Below are 20,697 nucleotides of genomic sequence, written 5' to 3' on the forward strand. Positions count from 1 at the left end.
GCACTGACCTTTTCCTGTAGATTGTCACATGAAAAATGACAGCAATGAACACAATGGCCATCCTGTGTGAATGAATCAAATGTATGTTCTCTTTGGTCAGATCAGCCAAAACTACATTTTCGGCATGCCGCAGAATGCTAGTGATTAGGTTGCGTGTGCCGTGAGACGAGCAAGGCCGACAGTCGCTGAGCCAGGCGTCATCCACCCCCCGCACCCCTGCTCTGCTCACGAGGATATATTGTCAGACGCCCGGCCGAGGGCCAAATGCCTCTGTCGACTGTATGTTCTCCATCTACCAGTGCAGCCGCCCTCTCAAGGGAAGAGAGACATGAAGGTGGGAAAGAACAAGAAAACAAGGTTAATCTGTCCTGGCTCTTGGCAAATCCACACCAGCTCTGAGTGGTCCCTACTGTCTTCTCTAAGAGCTCAACAAATCGGGTCAAAGCCTGCCCGAATTCATCACTAAAGATCATGTATCCCACCCCTAACCCCCACCCAGTGCCCCAGTGTTCCTGTGCTGGTCTCCTGAGGTTTAAGAATCAGACTTCACAGTCAGACAATAAGAAGTGGGAGGAAAGCAAAGAAAAACTGGAAACAGATAAATACGTTTATTAACAAGTCTAAAGAAAATTGTCATTGAATCGGGATGTGATACAAATTACGGTGACCTGCGTATAAAACCTGGCACCGAGTGTGGCGTTTTAGAAACATTTTTGTATAAGAATATGCATTAAAATCTGCACCAGGACTCAGTGCGAAGGCTGACACTCCGACCGGAGCACTTCCGAAGGTGGTCTGGTCTGCAGACAGCTCTTGGTCGTACCGCCTCGGGGGTAAGCCCCGTGGGACGAGCTGGTCTCTGAGGGCAGGACCCCGTGAGCACCAACATGCCACAAGCCTGGCGAGAACAGCAGTGGTGCTGGGGAGAAAGGCAGGAGAGGAGGCCCGTTTCCCCTCTGACTGGGCCCTGACCAGGACTTGAGGATTCCGGAACTCTGCAGACAGACCACCTATAGGAACCTCTGCAACTTGCAGGTATGTTCTGTCCAAGTAAGTTGACTAATTCCCACTCAAGGAGCCAAATCACATAACTAGCTGACTTTAAGGATGAAGAACGAGTGCCATTTTCAGCAGGTCAAGCTCCTAAAACAGCCATCAGAACAACTACTGTAGCAACAGGAAAACATAACGATGGCCTCAATGTGTTTCAGTCTTAGACCAAATGCAGCCCAGAAACTATACTTCATAGGCAATGAAATGAAAAGCAGCTCTGATTGGCATTGGCTCTCCCCCATCCTGGGTGCAAACCACCTTCCCATGGGGCAACCAAAGCCCCCGGGAGCCGCAGGGCCAGCACAGCACATCTGCCTTCATGGCCAAGACACAGGTGCTCCCCGGCAAGGCCCACCGTTTGTCTGAACAGGGCCAGGCCCATCTGCTGGCTTATTCCTTCACGGAGGAGCTGATGGCCCCGGTCTGCTCATCCTGTGGCCCAGTGCAAAGTGGCAACTGTCCCTGACTCAGACACTGAGCTACTGCTGCAACGGGCAGGCTCCAGGGATGGGAGGTGCACAGACAGGCATTGGGAAGCACTGGGGGGGGCGGGGCACGCAGAGGCCTTGTGGGCTGAATGTAGTTGGCAGGGAGGGCAGCGTCTGCACAATTCCAGGGCTCCTGGTGGTACTGAGAAGGCTGGGAGTCCTCCTGTGACCCCAGTGGGCTCTACAAAGGGGAACGACCAACCTCTATCCCGAAGCACAGCCATTTTCTTAGCTGCCCCAGGGGTGGGTTTTTTTTTCCTTCCCAGCCACTAGCTTGATTGTATTGCTGCAGGGTGATCTGACATCTTCCTGGACTGTGGTGGAAAGTGAAAGCAGAGATGAAGGGCAAAAGTCCTTGCATCACAATTTAGGCAAACAGCCGGGAGCCACATTAGGCTGTTAATGAGGGACTCTCTCAGGCAGTGTATTTCAGGACACAAACACTCAGAGTCAGAGACAGGTGCTCTTGGGATCACTGGGGCCTGACACCAGTCATTACCATATCCTTCAAGACCAAGATAACAGGGGGACACTTGGCCCAGTTACTGTGGCCCTTTCAGGACTGGAGGCCAACTCAGGTGGCTCCTTCCCAGTCTTAGGGCCTTCCAGTCCACTTTAAAGTGACCCGGCAGCACCCTCTAGTGGAAATGATAAATAAAACAAGGGCCAAGCAGCCAGTTCACCTGCTACCAGAGTGGTTTTAAGATTCGCCATAAAAAAGAACAAAACAAAAACATTATCTTTAAGAACTTAATAATTTAAAAAAGGTGGAAGTTCACAACCCGTCCTTAGGCCCCTCATCCTCAAATCGCCTTCTCTCCTGGGACGTGCTGCCTGCTCAGGGGACATTCTCGGGGGCCCACGGTGGCGGAGGAGCCCCTCGGTCCCCTCAGAGTCTGGGCAGACTGCCCGCTGGCGCCAGAATGATGCCAAAGACGTAGAAGAGCCCCAGCAGGAGGTTGAGCTTGGCGGTCCTCTGGGGCAGTTTGCTGAAAGTCTGGCTTCGGAACTGTCTCTCGAGGGAAAAGGCCATGGGAATGGTGAGCAGCGGGAGGGCCAGGCTGACGCTGCAGTGCGTGGCCAGGATGCTGAACATGAGGTAGGGCAGGAAGAGCAGCGTGTTGTAGAGCACGTAGGAGAGGGTGGGGCCGATGAGGATGGCCAGGGTGACGATGCCCGCCGCGCGGTCGGACTCCATGTCCCTGGTGTTGTTGGAGTGGAGGATGGCCTCGGTGCTGAGGGCGAGGGGGATGGCGTAGACCAGCGGGAAGACCGCCAGCGACCCCACTTGGACGGCATAGGCGAACACCACGGCCAGCGGGCCGAATGTGATGAGGATGACCAGATCTCCCAGAGCCACGTACTTGAATCCAATGCCTACGGCCAGAAAGCCAGAGAGGGGTGAGGTCAAGGGCAGAATCGAGGGACTGTTCCTCAGACTCAGACGAGGCGGGGGGCCGCTGTAGAGGCCCCTTCCCCGCAGGGCCTCGTATGGAGGCGCAGGGAATACTAATCTCTTAGCATGCGGTGAGGGTTCAGGGTCGCACCCAATTTTTCTAGTAACAAAGAGCAGTGGGTGCCCACCACACACAGCTCAACGGGAGGCCCCACCAAGGATCAGAAAGGTCTCACCACCCAGTTTTTCGGGTTCTTTCCCCCTTCCCCCTTCCCTCAACGAGAGTCAGTGAAAGTCCAGAAGCCTTCAGCCGCATAATGAGTGAAACAGCTGAGACGAGAGAGTTACATCGCTGCTTCCCCTCTCTGGTTCCCATTAGGTTAAAGCCCTGTGGTCTCTAACTCCTCCTCCTGTACTGCTCGCTATTGTCTTCAAGTCCAGTGTACCCTACGTCGTTAAAACCTGCCCAGCTCCCTCGCTCCATCCCCAAATCCCAGTCACGGTCCTCTTCCGTCTGGAACACGCCAACGCCCCCAAATCGCTCCCTCGGCCTCTGTCCTTCTCACAGCCTCCCCTCCCTTCCCTAACCTGATCTCCACACGAGCGGCGCTTTAAAACCACTCACGGAACCACGCCACCTCGCCCAGCGCACGCTTGAAAACCCTGATCCACGAGTCGTCCCCAGAATGAAGCCAACCTCTCACCTGGCTCCCCACCCCCACCGCCGCCCAGCTCTCCTCCCTCTCCCTTCAGACCTTTCGGGTCCTCGGGTCCTGAGAACCACCCTGCCACTGTGCCTGGCGAACCCTGACTCACCCTCCAAGGCTGCGAAGGCCGTTGCACAGGGCAGCCTGCCCCCACCCCACACCACGTCCGGTCCCCTGGCAACACACTCCAGGGCACCGACTGCCACTCGCACCAATCACCTCACGCTCCTCATTCTCAAATCTCCGGCTCTGCCAACTAACGCTACTTTTCAGAGGGGCGGGGCCTTGGGTCTGGTTAGTTCACAGCGCGCTCCCCAGCACCTGGCACAGAGGCCCAACTGAACACGGAGCTACAGTAACACGCACCTGGAATCCGGGACCATGGTCAGAAAAAACATTCCCCTCAGAGTAAAGCAGGAGAAATGGGTGAGGGTCCATCCACACGTGTGCTGCCACAGAAGCCCGGGGAACCTCCGGACACAACCGAGCTACTGAAGTGCGGCCTCGGCAACAAGAAAACCACGGGTAAGCACCAGCCTGCCAAGCGACCTCCAGTGAGAAGGGCGGGAGGTCTGTGGAGGATCCAGGGCCCTGGCAGCCGAAGACCAAGACTCAGCCCAAGCTGACCTCACGCTAGACGTTGGGCATCTGATGTTTGGGTCTTCCTTCAGCTTTACTGTGCATAATTAACATACAAAATTGTGTACGTTTAAGGTGCACAATGTGTAGACTCAATACACTCACGTATCGCTAAACGATTCCCATCGTGGCCAAGCTAACACCTCCATCTGGTGGGGACCTCTGGTGCTGAAAGACCCCCCCAGTTCTTCGGAATGAAGCGTCCCCAGGGAAGTGCCTCACGCGCATGGCCCCTTACACCCACTGACACGCTGCAAGCTCATTCTGTATGACCCAAGCAGTGTTTTGATAAATAATTTACTTGCCTGAGGATGTGCCTTCCAGGGGGCAGTGCGCTCAGGCAGAATATCAGCTCTGGTTCTAAATTAGCAAGCCGACACCTCTGCAATACCTCACCTATTCAGGAGACTACGGTAGTACCTCCCCCCCATCTTCATCCAAGCCCCCCAGCGGGTGCCTGAAACCGGAGAGTACCGAAGCCCATACATAATGTCTCTTGTGTACACACTGTACATACTCTTCACTTACAGGAAACACTTTATGGCTTCTCTCTGGTGTATCCGAATTGCCAGCATCACCACACTTGTACTTCAGGGCCATTAGTAAGTAAAAGAAAGGTCGCCTGAACTCAAGCGCTGAGCTACCTCGACAAGCAATGGGACAAGCAAGGTGGCCACCAACTGGCTACCCGGGGGGCGGCGCACGCAGCGTGGACATGCCGGACAGAGGGAGGACTCGTGTCCAGGGCAGGGCAAAGCAGGCAGCACGAGGTTTCAGGAAACTGACGCCACAGCAAGTGGAAATGCGGGTGAGGCGGGGCTGCAGTGCCCCCGCCCGAGGACGGTGCCCGGCAGGGTACCCCCCCCAGCCCAGATCCAGCAAGTTTCTCCGCCGGGGCTACTTCTCTTTAGCTTATGTTCTCAGCTATCCACGCAGACCTAAGGGCTCTGGCTGCGCAAGGAAAACACCAGCTCTAAAGCCTTGACTCTGGCTAGGTTGCCCAAGAGCACCTCCCAAGGTCACCCGGCAAACACACGATGTGAGCAAGATGGCAGAAACACACTCCTGCATGGGTAAGCGCCAGCTTTCAACACACCCCACCAAAACCAACCGCACACCCACTCTAAGGGTGAGGAGGGTCTGGCAACCTCCTGGAGATCAGGCGACACAAGAAAGTGCCGGAGCCCCGAGGGGAAGGCCCAGTGTCCTCAGCATCCAACACGTGGCTCGCCTGTCTGAGCCTCAGAGGTGTGGCCCACCGGGAGTTTCCTTTTCGGCATTCCGGCCCCTCCGACTCCATTTTCCAAATGAACCAGCACAGCGAACTATTGGGCTGGTTCTCGGCATAGCAGCCAGAATGAAGGTGTTAAAGTATGAATGGAAATGCTGACCAGAATGGGGAGCACCTGGAGCTCCCACACACTGCTGAGGGGGAACGCGCAGTGCAACCACGTGGGAAAACACTTCGGCAGTGTCTCAGGAAGTTAACCGTCATCTATCCTGTCACTCAGCAATTCCATTCCAAGGCATTCCCCCAAGAAAAGTGAAAACAAATATCCACAGAGACTTGGGCAGGAACGTGCGGGCAAAATAGCCATAATACGAAACAAGCCACATGCTGATGACCAGGCGGACGAACACACGAGTGGTGGTGCGTCCACACGACGGGCACCACGCGGCGATACAAAGGGACCACTAGCCTCCAGCAGGAGGAATCCCGACAGCCCCATGCTGAGCAGAAGCCAGGCCCAAGGATCCACACTGAACAGTTCATTTACAGCACATTCTAGAGCAGGAAAACCAAATCTACGCAAAAGAAATCACAGCACTGGACGCCTGCGGACAGGGGTGGGGAGCTTGGGGACTGACGGGAGGAAGCACAAGGAAGCTTGCAAGTGATGGGAATGCTCTGGGGGATGGCATGTGGGTTACACAGCGGCGTGCACCTGCCAAAGTCATCAAACTGTAAGGCTGGAGGCCTGCGCATTTCACAGTTCGACAGTGATGTGTAATCGGCAATGTCACAGAAACACTGTAAAATCAGACTATGTTGTTACTGTGCTCAATACATTTCATTCCTATTTGTTCATTCAATGATGATGAAGTACTGACCACGTGCCAGGCACATGGGTTTGGCAGAGAACAGAGACTGAAATCCCTAACCCCAAGCAGCTTACAGTGTAAGACGGACAGTAATTAACAGTCAGTACTTGTTTGTGTTAAAAGGTAGTACTCGCTGTGATGAAAGAGCAGAGAGGAGCATTAGGGAAGGCTGGAGGGAGTGGGGGCACCGGAACCAGGGTGCACGTGTTAGTGTGCAACTGTATTCTTTCACAGCTGCTGCATAAAGCTTTGTTTTGTAATATTACTGTAGACAGGACACTCACTATACAGCTGACAAATGGGCTGCTGCATAAAGCTTTGTTTTGTAATATTACTGTAGACAGGACACTCACTATACAGCTGACAAATGGGCAGACCTCAGTAAGAAAGGGAATCACACAGACAGATGGGGAAGAGCATCCCAAGTCCAGGAAACAGACTCCTCAAAGGATGTGTGAGCCAGGAGCATTCCTGGCGTGTCCCAGAAACAGCCAGGAGGGCAGTGTGCTGGCACCTGTGAGCAGGACCAAAGACAGAGGGCAGATCGGAGTTGGGGGAACTGGAGAAGATGGGCAGGTGATGGTCCTGGGATGGTTGGAAAGACCTTGGCCTTTACTCTGAACAAGATGGGAGCCCTTGGAGCATTCTGAGCAGGGAAGTGACATAACTGCCTTACGTATTCACAGGATTACTCTGGCTGCTGCCTTGGGAGCATCTGACAGGGACAGGGGTGGGTGCAGGGATCAGTAAAGAACCTGCCATAAGCCCTGACTGGTGTAGCTCAGTGGATTGAGCACGGGCCTGAGAACCAAAGGATCACGGTTCGATTCCCAGTCAGGGCACATGCCTGAGTTGCAGGCCAGTTCCCAGCAGGGGACACGCAAGAGGCAACCACACATCGATATTTCTCTCCCTCTCTCCTTTCCTTCCCCTCTGAAGATAAATAAAAATAATTTTTTTAAAAAGAACCTGCCATAAAACTCAAGAGATGAGAATGGCAGTGGCGGAACATGGTGAGCAATAGTCAGATCCCAGATACATTTAAAAGTAGAGTCAACAGGATTTGCTGATGGACAGGATGCAACTGATGGACAGGATGCAACTGAGAAAGAAGAGTCAGGATGATGCCCATGATTTGCAGCCTCGAGAACTAAAAGGGTGACGTTGCCATCGAGTAAGCAGGGGAAAGTTGAGGGAGAGCAGGTTTCTTTAGGGAGAAGGTCAGAATTTGATTTCGGACATGTTTAGCTGGAGACGTCTGGAGATCTCTAAGAGGGGTTACTGAGTGAGAAGCTGAATGTGAGTCTGGAGTTCAGCGGGGAGATTTGGGCCAGAGGTATAAATCTGTGGGTCACCAGCTTAACAGATAGCATCTGAAGCCACAGGACTGGCCAAAATCACGAAAGGAGGAAATGCAGACAGAGGAAGGCAGTCCAAGGAGTAAGCCTGCAGGCTGGGAATAAGCAGGAGCCAGCACAGGAAACTGAGGCCCTGGGAGGCCAGCATGACTTAGCCCGCCGCCCCCCCCCCCCACCTCTCCATCCCTATCTCCATTCTCCCTCCAGAACATATTGGCCCTTCTGGAACACCCTAGAAGATGCCAAGCTCTCCCCCACTCCTGTGCATTTACATTTGCTGTTCCTTCAGCCTTGAAGGATTTGGCACCTGATCCAGACCCCAGTTCTGCCCCATGGCTGGCTCCTTACCCTTCAAGTCGGAGTTGAAGTGTCACCTTCGAAGAGCAGGCCTCTCCCCTCAGTACCACATTAGACATTCTGTCACAGCAGCCATGGATTTCCTTTGCTGAACTTTTTACAAACAGCCGCCAGACCATCAGCCTCTTGGTATTTTCTCCTCCAGAAGTTCAGTCACAGCTCCCTTCACCTGGTCCTTCTCTTCTCTTAACATCCAAGTGCCCAGGGCTGTCCTGGTCCCCCTCACATCTCTGCCAACACCCCCTCCTCTGGTGGTCTCACCCCGTCATACAACTTCCCAAGTATCTGTATCTCTCACTCACACCTCTCGCCTGAACTCAGACTCTTATATCCAACTGGTGTCATCAGGACACCAACCCACCCTAACTTCCCAGGGACTTCAGTGCTTTCGGCATCCAAAGTCCCACATCCTGGGAACCCAACTTTCACAGGACCAAGGGTCTGTGACTGCTGTGTTCACATAGAACAAACAGTGCTGGCGCATAATAAGTGCTCGATAAATAGGGCTGAGCCACCTGGCCCTCACCTGCTATAGTGAGTCACCTAGCAAACTAGCTGAAAGCACAATTTTGAGCTCTTCCAAGTGACTTCCACTAAGACTTGAAACTGGCATTACAAGATATGACCAACAAAAAGAAACTAGGAACAAAAATGTCCATATATATACGGGAATGACTCATGTGTATATGAGTCATATGACTCACAAAAGGTAAAAATGCCGCTGAAATGCAAAAAAAAACCACCCCGATTTGTGCAGTATATGGGTCCAGTCATCGCTCTCTGTGTGGTTGATGCCCTTGGAAAAGTCACAGGAAGTGTTGGCTATGTATATGAATATATATCTATATATGGGTATATCTATATCTATATCTCTATATAGATATAGATATATATCTGACACCCATAAACCAAGTCAGGATCTTCTCAATGTACCACTCTTTTCAAAATAACCCACATTGCCCCGACCAGTGTGGCTCAATTGGTTGGAGTGTGGCCCCGCAAAGGGAAAGGTCACCAGTTCGATTCCTGGTCAGGGCACATACCTGGGTTGCAGGTTCAGTTTCCAGTCAGGGCACATACGAGAGGTAACAGGTTGATGTTTTTCTCCCTCCCATCCCCTTTCTCTACAAATAAATAGAATCCTTCAAAATGATCCACATGACCCACACACTGTAGACTTCACACAGTGGCCTGAGAAAAGAGCTTTTGACATCGGTCCTCTACTTAACTTCTACACAAAGCGGTAGTTTCTAGGACGTGCAACTAAGGCTTCCAGCACAGGTATCAGGCCAATTCTTACCTCCTGTGTAGAGAAAGGAGCCAGACAGGCCTCCAAAGTAGATGAGAGCCAAATGCTCCAGTTTCAGAGGGGACAGGTAGTAGAGGCAAGCGGCACAGACACAGCCCAAAGTGTAGAGGAAGACTCCAAACCGGACAACATCCTGGGGTTCCAAGATCCGGTCTACCAGGGTCCTGTCATCACTCTTCTTGTGGTCAATGCCCTTGGAAAAGTCATAGTAAGTGTTGACCAAATTGCCGGCCCCGTGTACAGCCAGAACTGCCACGGCACAACCCACCAACAGCCTGGGATCCAGTACGCCCTGGGATCTATAGGCCAAGGCACTGCCCAGGGCCACCGGGGTGAGTGAGGCACTGAAGCTCCAGGGCCGCAGGGCCAGCACATAGGACGCGCACTTCTGCCTCCAGGAGCGCGGGCCGGGCCTGTCCCACTCCAGACAGTCGTTCCCCAGCAGGTCCCCGTCCCCGGCCTTGGCTGTCTCTCCCGCTTGGATGCTAATCTTCTCCCCCGGGACCTGCGAGGCCTCCATGGAGGTGCACGTGGCTGAAGTCAAAGTTAATAGTGAGCCGCCCACAAAAGAGCGACTGCCAGCGAGACTGGGAGGGACGGGGCGGGGCAGCGGGTTCTGACCTTCCTCTAGTTCCGCCCCGGGGCAGGGCCGGGAAAGGCAGCGGGCCCCGGGGCAGTACGAAGCGGGCCCGGCACCCCACGAGGCGCAGTAGCACCGTTCGAGCTTCCGGTCACTTGGGCGAAGCCTGTCTCCGGACCCCAGCCTGGAACTAGAGCCCAAAGTTGACAGGTGGCCACCTCCCCGGGGCTTCTGGAGCTCCTGGGGCCGCCATCTTGTGCGCTTGCCTCTGGAGGCCGGCCGGGAAACAAGGGTTGACATCGCTGGCCGAGCCGAGAGGGGCGGGGCCGGATCTGGGGGCGGGGCCGAGCGGGACGCTGAGGCGGAGATTCAGCGTTTTCCTCTTCGGTGGTCTGAGCCGAGCAGCTGCTCACAGATTTGGCGGATGCGGCCTCGCTTAACAGTCACGGGATCCACCACCGATAAGTGCGGCTTTCTGACTTATCAAGACCTTGATTCACCGAAATAGGATGCATTCAACAGACATTTATCGAGCACTTAACAGTTAACGAATTGGACAGCAATCAGGAAGCACACTGAGGGAGATAAGAAAGGTATAATTATCCCCACCCTCCACTTTTAAATGGGAATCTTGAAGCTCTGAAATGGGGAGGGATGTCTACGAAATGATTAATTCTAATAATACTTAGAACAGTAAAAATTCCCGCCTTCTATTGTGCAGTTACGAATGCCATGAATTGTCCTGCCTGCCCTTTAATTCATATTATACTTACTTATTCATATTATGCAAATAACCGCCTCTCCCACCCTACCACGTGGCCAGCTCTGTGTCTTCATTGCCCGCCTTCTGGGAGCTTCAGTAGCTCCTCCTGACTGGAGAGAGGCAGTTAGGTTTTCAGGAGTTTTGTGAACCAGTCGTTAAGCACAGCCGTTATTCAAAATTAAACTACACAAAACTTACAAGTAGATAAGTTATATTAAAAACCAAAGTAACAAATACTCAAAGCTCATTTCTTCCTAATTGCTACATTTTATCATTTATGCTCTTCGGGGTGTCCGCATTTGTTGTAACTGCATTGTGGGAATACCAGCTCACAATGTGCCGCTGCTCATCTCTTCCTCGCTTTGGAGTGACTTCCATTGGTAGCTCGAACTCTGCCATGGTAGGAGTATTTATGCCACGCAAGTCAGCAAATGCTTGATAATTGTTTTGCTGGTCATCTAGACGTAAGAAAGTGACTGAAAACAGTGTATCATGCAATTTAAACTTCAAAGTGTGTTAACTCAGTAGCCAGTAGGTTTGAATAACAGCAAAAAATTTTTGAGGAAATGTTGTTCCAGTATTGGAAAATTATTACTTGATCCAGCAAAGAAGTCTTCATATCATTCACAAACTAGTGAAATTTCAAGATATCTCTTGTTTCACGTTCTTATTCATGAATGTAAAAGAAACGATCAACCAACATTCCTGTTGGAACGATACTCATTGGTCAATTGCAACCATAGGGAGGCTGCACAATGTCCAAAAATAAAAGCATGCTGCTAGAATCAATTGGCTGTATGACATTTGCAACAAAAAGTGTTACGTAGTTTATTATGTGTCAGTGTATGCTACACATCCTTTAGATCAGCAAAAGTTATAAATTAAATATAATGTATATGTACACAAGACTGACTACATAATTTTGGTACCCAGTGCAAAATGTTTATGTGGGGCCCTTTACTCAAAAATCATTAAGAATTTCAGGACAGAGCATAATGACCTCACATGTCACAACCGCCATGAAGCTAGCTCTGCGCGGACATACTTCCCTTTCGGCTAGCTGGTTGTTAATGGACAACTTTAGCATCCAGCACGTATTTGCAATGCTGGCCAAACCCAGGTATCCTATACTACTAAATGGGACAGGAGGAAGAAGCGTGTTTTTAACTCCTCACTTACCAGCTCTATGACTCACTCTCCCTGTATGCCTGCCAGTTTACTAATAGATGAAGTATAAAGTGGGAACAATACGACCTACCTTGTAGAAACATTCATAAATAACAATAACAGCATTTATTGATTGTATGTGTCATGTAGTGTTTTACTTTACATGCATTATTAGCATTTAACCCCCACAACAGTGCCTACCACGGAAATGTGAACCCTGAGAAAAAAGATACTTACTAAGAAGGGCTCCTGGTGGTCCCTAAAAAAATACAAGCCACAACAGAAAAACAGAGCCTAATAACCAGCCGTTTCTAAACTGGGGCCACTCGTGCAAACTACACTTCCGGGAGAAGCTACTTGCCTTCACTGAAGTGCCTCCCCGCAGTGTGCTCCTGCCGCTTGAGCCAATTTTTATGATAGAGTTCCCAGTATCCTATTTCAATCACTAGCGCTGAGGTTGTCTTTCAACCAGAGCTGGGCAACTACATCCCCATCAACATCTTCACTGGACAATTAGAACGCTCTATTCTGGCCAATCGGGACAATGCCTTTTGGACCAATCAAACTTCGAGAATTTAGAATCCTTATCTGAATAAGGACAGGCCAAATCAGGGACCAGTTGATATATAAATCAACTCCTGTTGGACTCTAGCAGCACGCTTTCCCTTGAAGACTGTATTTCGAAAAGAACAAGACAACAAAAGAAACCTCAACACTTCTATTTAGTACACAAGTAATTGATGGTAATGTAGAAAGTAAAAAAAGTATGCCTTCTCAACTTCCAGTACATCTTAGTTGTACATTTTCCCCATGGCAACAAACACATAAGAAATATATAAATGTTTTTCAAGGGTTGTATTATACTTATGTTGTCGTGCAACATAGCTTTTTAACAAATTGTGAGCCCTTTTCCTTCTTAGCAAATATTCACTTACAATACTATTATTAATAGCAACATAGGTTTCCCCTAATATAAATAAATCATATTTTAACCAGACTCCTATTGTGAAATATTTAGGAATTTTCAATACTTATTATAATAAACACTAATTTTTAAAATCGAAATGTAGTTAATCGCTTTTTGAAAAGTTTTTTAAATGATGTTTTTAAATTACGAGTAGATCACTTAGTTAAAATTTGGCTATGGTTTCTCCTGAAGTATCTTGTGAGCTAGATAATTCTGGAAAAGTGGGAAATCTAAATAAAAAACTTTTCAAGTGGATATTACATTTAACAGGAAAGAAATCACGTTCCCAAACTCCGAAAAGTAATTTCAGGACGCTGTCACAGCTCACATGTCCTTTTATAAAAATTCCGGGAAGGGTCGCGAACCTCCGCCTACCAGCGCTGGACCAGACACCGTTGCACAGCCCCGACACAGAGGGGAATTATAGTAGCGATGCACCGGATGTGTGCGTGGAAGTGACTGAAGTTACCTCACGGCGGATTGGTTCTGCCGAGTGCAACGAAGCCTCTTTTCGCTTGCCACTGGCCGCGTGGTTTGTCTATTTGAACAGTCCCCGCCCCTTGGAGAAGCCGGTCCCAAAGCTTCGCTTCTCCTTCATTACTATTGGTCGGTATATCAGTCCATCGTCTTCTTACGCCTGTCGATTGGACCTTAGGCCTGCGAAACTGTCCTCCCTCCCGCCCGGCTAGGAGGACAGCGGGGAAGGCGGGTGGTGGGGCAGGGGGCCTGAAGCGGCGTTACCGGCGTTGGCGGCGGCAGCTGAGGCCTTGGCCGAAGCCGCGGGGTGAGTCTGGAGCCCGGCACCGACCCCTCCAAGGCGGCGGAATGTCCAGACCCACAAGCCAGCCCGGTCCGTGGGGTGGGCCTGGGGAAGCCGCCCGTCTGGGACGTGGGGTCCTCTGAGAGGCGGCCCTACGGACTTGGGGCCTGAGCCCTTCGCCCTCACCCTGTGAGGCAACGCCCACCTCCTCCTGGAACCCCCGCAGGAGACTCCCGGTACCTTGAGCCTGCCTTGCGTCTCTGGCGCCTCGAGGGCCGGCCCATCTGCCCCGGTACTACCGGGACGCCTCTGCGTCTCCGTGCCCATCCGTCACCACCTACAAAATTGTCCTCAGAGGGGACCAACGTCAGTGTCAGCCCCTTGCGCTCCAACCTGGAGACTTCTATAGGACCCATTCCCGGAATCTAAGCTTGATTGCATCGGTGGGTTTCATTCTCTGCCTCCCCAACCCCCATTCCTAGTTTCAGCCACCCAACTTGAACTTCTGTAAGCCCTAGCCTTTTGTTACTTCCAGTATTTTGATTGAATTCTGCGTAGAGCAGATGGCCTGTGGGCCTTAGACTTATAAAGGTCTGGTTCTTTATAAGTGGAGAACTTATAAAGGTTGGTTCTTTATAAGTTCTTTCCGGAGAATGGAAATTCCTTGCCAGCCTCCCTCCCCCTCATCACAGACGCAGTCACACACACTGTAGTGGTTTTCGCTCATCAGGGACCTTGGGTTTTCTCTCCCTTGAAGTAGGACACTTCCTATTGCAGTCATTTTCTTGGCATTGGAGTATTTAAAAGCTTTCCAATTATTCCTTGTTTTTTCCTTCTTGGCATTGCACAAATTCTTTGAAAAGAAGAATTTGAAAAACTGATTTTCTAGTATCATGTGGACATACCTAAGATAGGTATATATGTTGCTCACCTAGCAGTCTGGGCTGAGCTGCCTCGTGGCCACTTTATTGTGGTTGCCTGATCATTTGTATTTTCCCCTATGTTGTAAATTCATTGAGGGAAGGGATAGTACATAATTCAGGAATAAATGATCTCAGGAACGAATCTCTCTCTTTCAGCTCGCATTTCAAGTACTACCATTCTATAGAGCTCCACTGCCCAGTAGCTCAGAGCTCTTGAAGTGTGACTAGTCCATACTGAGATTGTCATAAGTGTAAAATGTACACTAGGTTTTGGAGACTCGGTACGAAAAAAATGGAAAGTATAAAAATTTTTTTATTAATAATATATTGAAATGACATTTTGGATATGTTGGGTTAAATAAAGTACTCATTTCACCTGTTTCTTTTTATGTTTTTTTGATATGGCTGCTAGGAAATTTCAAATTACATTTGTGGTTTGTATTTTATTTATGTCCAACAGTGCTCCTATCGGATAATTATGCCCTTGAAATTGAACTCTTTGAGGAGAGAGGCAGTCGTAGGCATGTTTCATTCTCTCGCTGCCTCCCCACTTTTGGTGCCTTGGCACTGGACTGTGTACGTAGTAGCAATAGTGATAGTGATAGCTAACAATTGCTAAGAACTCACTGTGTGCCCAGGACTGTTGTAAGTAATCTTTAACATGCATTAACGCATTCTTCCTCACATCAGCCCGAGGAGTTAGGTATTATTACCCCCCTATTGCAGTGGAGGAGACAGACATTTTAAGTGTCTTCTTGAGGTATAAAATTTGGGGCTGGACCCCGACTTGGGTGGTCTGGCCCACAACTCCACCCTCTTACAGTGCTGCCTCTTAAACGTGAGTCCTTATTGAATAAATGGAGGCTTTCTACAGGTTCTTCAGTGAGGTCTCCCAACTTTGCTAGGGTCCCCTACCTGACGTGGACAAGGTGGAGGTCTGTTGAGGAACTGGAGCCATAAATAAATGTATTGCCGTAGTTTGTTATCCAGAATGTTAAAGGACGCTTCTCTCCAAAGAACCTCAGGGCAAGATGCTTGGAACCGGACCCGCCGCCGCCACCACAGCCACCACGACATCCAGCAATGTGAGCGTTCTGCAGCAGTTCGCCAGTGGTCTGAAGAGCCGCAATGAGGAGACCAGGGCCAGAGCTGCCAAGGAGCTCCAGCACTACGTCACCATGGAGCTTCGAGAGGTTGGGGCTTCTGTGATTGGGGCCGCTCGTCCTGGAGGGTTTGGGCTAAGTGACCGTACTGGGTTAGACTTCTCCTGACAGCTAAGTAAGACTCTGTTTTAGAAAAGCTGGCGATTACTCACGTCCATAGGGTGTGCCGCTCCTTTGCAGCAGTGTTACGTTCCTGTGACATTTCCTGTGTTGTGGTGACACTTTGGGAGTCACTGTAAAGCCAGCTGTTGCTAATTTTTTTCCCTTTTCCCACCACATTCCAGACCTTTGATTCTTTCTGCCTGATAACGCGATGGTTGGGGTGGGTTAGGAGCTTAGGGTTTTTTAAATAGAAACCAGACTGGAGGTCAGGGACAATGTTTTATTCATTCTTACACCCCTAGTACTAAGTAGAACCTAGGGCATAGCATGGCCTGCCTTGGAGCGTGTTCAGTTGTATTTGTTAAATAAATGGGTGAATTGCAAGTTCAATTGCTCTACAGTTTAAAACTAGAGAATGGGCAGTACCTTTGTCGTGTTCAGTTTGAACCACACCTGATGGCTACTGCTCAGGTCCTAACCCTTGGGACCACCTCCATCAGGGAGGCATCAGACACTGTTCTGAGCACACCTTCCTTTGCAGATGAGTCAAGAGGAGTCCACTCGCTTCTACGATCAACTAAACCATCACATCTTTGAACTGGTTTCCAGCTCAGATGCCAATGAGAGGAAAGGTGGCATCTTGGCCATAGGTAAGGACAGAGTCTGGTGACAATAACAGCTGTGCCCACTGCACCCCGTGTGTGGTCTGCCTCTTACTAGATGATTAGTTCCTGCTTGTTTACTGAATTTTAAGGAGTCTGTGGCTTTCAGTGTACTTATTCAGGTGCTCTAGCCTCAGTCCTGGGGGAGAGGCAAAGCAGGTGTTTTCAGAGATGGAGTCTCAGAACTATTAAGAGAGAGCCGGACAGAGAGCCAGAGCTGAGACCGGAAGCCAGCTTTCTTTATACCACTTGTAGTTTTTTTGTAGGTTCTGGGGTTTGCTGTAGAGTCACATTTGAATAGCCAGGCTCATGAATGAGAAAGTAGAGTTGGGGGCAATGACTAAAAGGCAGGTGAATTTCCAGTCTCTGGGGTGGTCATCCAGCCTGTGATTTATTATTCAGTCCCAGTTTTTTTTCCTTTTCTTCTTGGGAAAACAAATTATATGTATGAAAATGAGGGCACCTTGCTTTATACAAATAGTCCTTGTATAAATATCAAATCTGTTGGTTAAAATGAAAGTTATCCACATACTTTACCATCTGGAAATTGCAGTCTTCACTGAAGGTGAAAGGAAAGTCACTCTCCAGCTTTCCTCTCCGGGCAGCATGCCTTCCTGGACAGCAGGTGTCTGTCCTCACCTCTTGCCTTTTTCTTTTCCAGCCAGCCTCATAGGAGTGGAAGGTGGGAATGCCACCCGAATCGGCCGATTCGCCAATTATCTTCGGAACCTCCTCCCCTCTAATGACCCAGTTGTCATGGAAATGGCATCCAAAGCCATTGGTCGCCTTGCCATGGCTGGGGATACTTTTACTGCTGAATACGTGGAGTTTGAAGTGAAGCGAGCCCTGGAGTGGCTAGGTGCTGACCGCAACGAGGGCCGGAGACATGCAGCTGTGAGTGCCTGCAGGGGAGCCTGGCCTGTCCTGGAGGGCGGTGGCACTGTGTCAGGGTCCTTCACACAATGCGCTTAGGTCCACGAAGGACAGGGAGAGGGGACCCTGCAGGCAAAGATACCGTGCTTCTCAGTGGCCTTAGGTTCGGTCCTGTATCCCTTTGTCTTCACCCTGAGCTTTGTACCTGAAGAGGATACTTCAGAGTTCTCTTTCGTTCTTTGAGAGGCAGCCCTGAGTGCAATGTTTGTCCTGACCTCTGATTTTCTATAATCAAATTGCCTCCTAAGTAGTAGGCACCCCTCGGCCTACTACTAGCAAGAGAAGAAGCCACAGCCAAAAGGTGTACAAAGCCCCAGACAATGTACTGTCTGCGTGATCCCTTCCGCATCTTCCCAGGGTCTCTGCTCGTACTGTGGGAATGCGGAAGCCTGGGATCAAGAGAGGAGCAGGGGAAATAGGTGCCTTCACGACCCCTGGTGGGAAATTCCGTCTGCTCTGTTTAGTTTTTAGACATTTGTTCGTTGGTTGGTACTGAGCCCAAACTTCCTCTTTTCCCATTGGCTGTTCTGCATTTTGGGAAGCGGTGGCTTCTTATCCTCTTCTGGGGGCACATCTTCACTACTTTTTGACACTAGTCCCCGAAAAGGGTTGCTCTGACAGGCTAGCACTCTGGGCTGTGAGATGGCGGAGAGTCTGTCTTTAGGAGAAGATTTGGGCATGAGTTGGGGGATCACAGGCATCAGTCCGTCCTCTCCAGCCAGCTCCTCCTGTAGGAGGCAGCACCACACCGCGGAGCCTGGTGCCGGCGGAAGGACGCACTTCTGGATCCTGGTTCAAGTCTTTGCTTTGCTACTTTCTAACTGCAACTTGGGGCAACTGCCGACCTATAGTTTTTTCCACTGTCAAATGAAAATAATATCAACGCTAGGTATTAACCAGGGTTTTTCATTCATTCAGTAGATGTTTGCTGAACACTTGCGGTGTTCCAGGCATGGTGCTAGGCTGTGAGTACAGCGGCGTACAGAACAAAGCGCGTCTGCCCCTCCAGGGCCTCTGTTCTAACATCACAGGCATTCTGCGTAAACACCTCAGATGATGACCGCAGGGACATTTGAGCACTTTTCCTTTCCTCCCTCGAGCCCCCCGGTTTCCAAGCGGTGGCGTGGGCAGATCTGCTCTTTCCTAGTGTGCCGGCTGCAGGAAGCTAGCGGCTGTGTTCCTGATGAGCGTTCTGAGTGTGCCTTCCTCCCCCAGGTCCTGGTTCTCCGCGAGCTGGCCATCAGCGTCCCCACCTTCTTCTTCCAGCAAGTGCAGCCCTTCTTCGACAACATTTTTGTGGCTGTGTGGGACCCCAAACAGGCCATCCGGGAGGGAGCTGTCGCTGCCCTTCGTGCCTGTCTGATTCTCACCACCCAGCGGGAGCCGAAGGAGATGCAGAAGCCCCAGTGGTACAGGGTGAGGCGGTGGTTCCTGGTGGTTCCTGTTCGTATGGAGTCTCACTGGGCCCGCAGCAGCAGCAGGCCCCTTGCCACACAGCAAGTGTCTGTTTTGGTCTCAAACTTAAGCTCAGTGTAAATCAACTGTCCCTGTGTTTCAGTAAGGCAGAGACAGCCATACCATTCTTTTATGTCCCACTAAGAATGGAAATAAGACACCAGTTAAACTGTGAATTGGTGCCTCTTGTCAACACTTACACCACACCTCTTTTCAGAGGTGTTAAAATACAGAAAAATGGGCCTCTCAGAATTGAAGAAATATAACCAATACTCATTTAGAAAGTGCTAGTTCTCTCTCCTCTAGAATCTTGAGTTCCGTGCTGACTGCTGTTGACACGAGAACTTACTAAGCAGCCTCATGCGATAAAAAGAGCCCTGAGCCCTGGCTGGCATAGCTCAGTGGATTGAGCGCGGGCCTGCGAACCATACGATCGCGGTTCGATTCCCAGTCAGGGCACATGCCTGGGTTGCAAACCGGTTCCTTGCAGGCTAACTACCAGCAGGGGATGCACAAAAAGGCAACCATACATTGATGTTTCTCTCCCTCTCTCCTTCCCCTCTAAAAATAAATAAATAAATAAAATCTTTAAAAAAAAAAAAAGAGCCCTGAATGTGGGATTGGAGACCCGAGTTCTAGTCTTGGCTATGCTCAGTGACTTGGGACAAGTCACGGAATTTCTCAGGGCCTCTGCTTTGTATCTGTTAAAATAGGGATGTAGTGGTGTCTCCCTCAGGGTTTGTGAGAGCCTGGGGAATTGTGTTGGTGATCCTGGTACAGGGCACGGAGCAGGCATGCTAACATCGTGGTACCCCCGTGGAGGTGGGGTTTGCCTGTGTGCTGTCTAACTGTGGACATTGGGGAATTAAGGCATTCTCTGTCTCTACATAGCACACATTTGAAGAAGCAGAGAAAGGGTTTGATGAGACCTTGGCCAAGGAGAAGGGCATGAATCGGGACGATCGGATCCATGGAGCTTTGCTGATCCTCAACGAGCTGGTCCGAATCAGCAGCATGGAGGGAGAGGTGAGAAGCCGTGACGGGTATCTGGGCTCCTCCCGTGCCACTCTGTGAGCAAGACGGGGCGAGGTCCTTGTCCTCATGGAGCCGACATTCTCTAGGGGAAGCCGGCAATACAGAAATAACGAGGTAATTTAGCTAGCAACAAGTTCTGCGAAGAAATGGGAGGAAGGGTAACGGGGGTGAGGGTGTGTGGCTGGAGGGTCAGGGAAGGGGGTCTTGAGGTGGTGACATTTGAGCTGAGACCTGTATGACGTGGAGGAGGCAGCCTTGCAGGAGATTGTGTTCCAGGCAGAGGCTTTGACGTGGGAAAGAGTTTGACAAGTTCAAGGAACCCAAAGAAGGGAAGCGTGGCTGGTGCACCCTCAGCAAGGCAGAAGGAGGGAGGGACCAGGTCGGTAGACTCGTAGTTCTTGGAAAACACTGACTCTTATTCTCCTCTCGGGGGCAAACGCTGGAGATGTGTATGTGGGGGGTGGGGGGATGTCATCCATTTTTAACGATGCATGGGCGCCTTGTGGGAAAAGCTTGTGAAGAGGCAGGAATGAAAGCAGGGAGATCAGTTAGGAGGTGGGTTAGCTCGGAAAGCAGCTGCAGAAATGGGTTTAAGTACAGGACTTTGTTAGGGAAATAGCCCGAGAGAGCAGATGGGGAGAGAGCCCAGAGGAACGCAGAGGGTTCCATGCTGAGGAGAGAGACCATGAGGAACGCAGACCTCAGTGCACAGCTGGCCCTGAGTGAAGGCAGGTGGGGAGAGCGGGATGGAAGTGTCTTCCCCCGGGTCGCAGAACG

General features: G+C 50.6%; 2 protein-coding genes across 3 annotated transcripts in view; one reads left to right on the forward strand and one right to left on the reverse strand.

Annotated features, from left to right (window-relative positions):
- Positions 1-593: 593 nt before the first annotated feature.
- UBIAD1 (UbiA prenyltransferase domain containing 1) lies at positions 594-10,413 on the reverse strand. The gene is made up of 2 exons (XM_037045233.1): positions 9,402-10,413; positions 594-2,918 (listed from the first exon to the last, which is right to left on the reverse strand). The coding sequence occupies exons 1-2, from the start codon at positions 10,288-10,290 to the stop codon at positions 2,431-2,433; spliced, it is 1,377 nt and encodes a 458-aa protein (XP_036901128.1). The 5' UTR covers positions 10,291-10,413; the 3' UTR covers positions 594-2,430.
- Positions 10,414-13,556: 3,143 nt separating this feature from the next.
- The window catches only part of MTOR (mechanistic target of rapamycin kinase), a 113,769-nt gene continuing 106,628 nt past the window's right edge, over positions 13,557-20,697 (forward strand). The window contains exons 1-6 of one of the 2 annotated variants that reach the window (XM_037045236.1): positions 13,557-13,671; positions 15,588-15,763; positions 16,377-16,485; positions 17,159-17,391; positions 18,646-18,846; positions 19,777-19,911. In XM_037045236.1, the coding sequence (XP_036901131.1) occupies positions 15,602-15,763; positions 16,377-16,485; positions 17,159-17,391; positions 18,646-18,846; positions 19,777-19,911 (840 nt within the window). In that variant the 5' untranslated portion in view covers positions 13,557-13,671; positions 15,588-15,601. Of the gene's footprint in view, positions 13,672-13,900; positions 14,091-15,587; positions 15,764-16,376; positions 16,486-17,158; positions 17,392-18,645; positions 18,847-19,776; positions 19,912-20,697 lie in introns of those variants that run through there. The other variant, XM_037045235.1, reaches the window with a different exon arrangement.

This window comes from Sturnira hondurensis, unplaced genomic scaffold, assembly GCF_014824575.4.
Source record: "Sturnira hondurensis isolate 20B ecotype Veracruz unplaced genomic scaffold, ASM1482457v3 Scaffold0004257, whole genome shotgun sequence".
NCBI classification, from domain to species: domain Eukaryota; kingdom Metazoa; phylum Chordata; class Mammalia; order Chiroptera; family Phyllostomidae; genus Sturnira; species Sturnira hondurensis.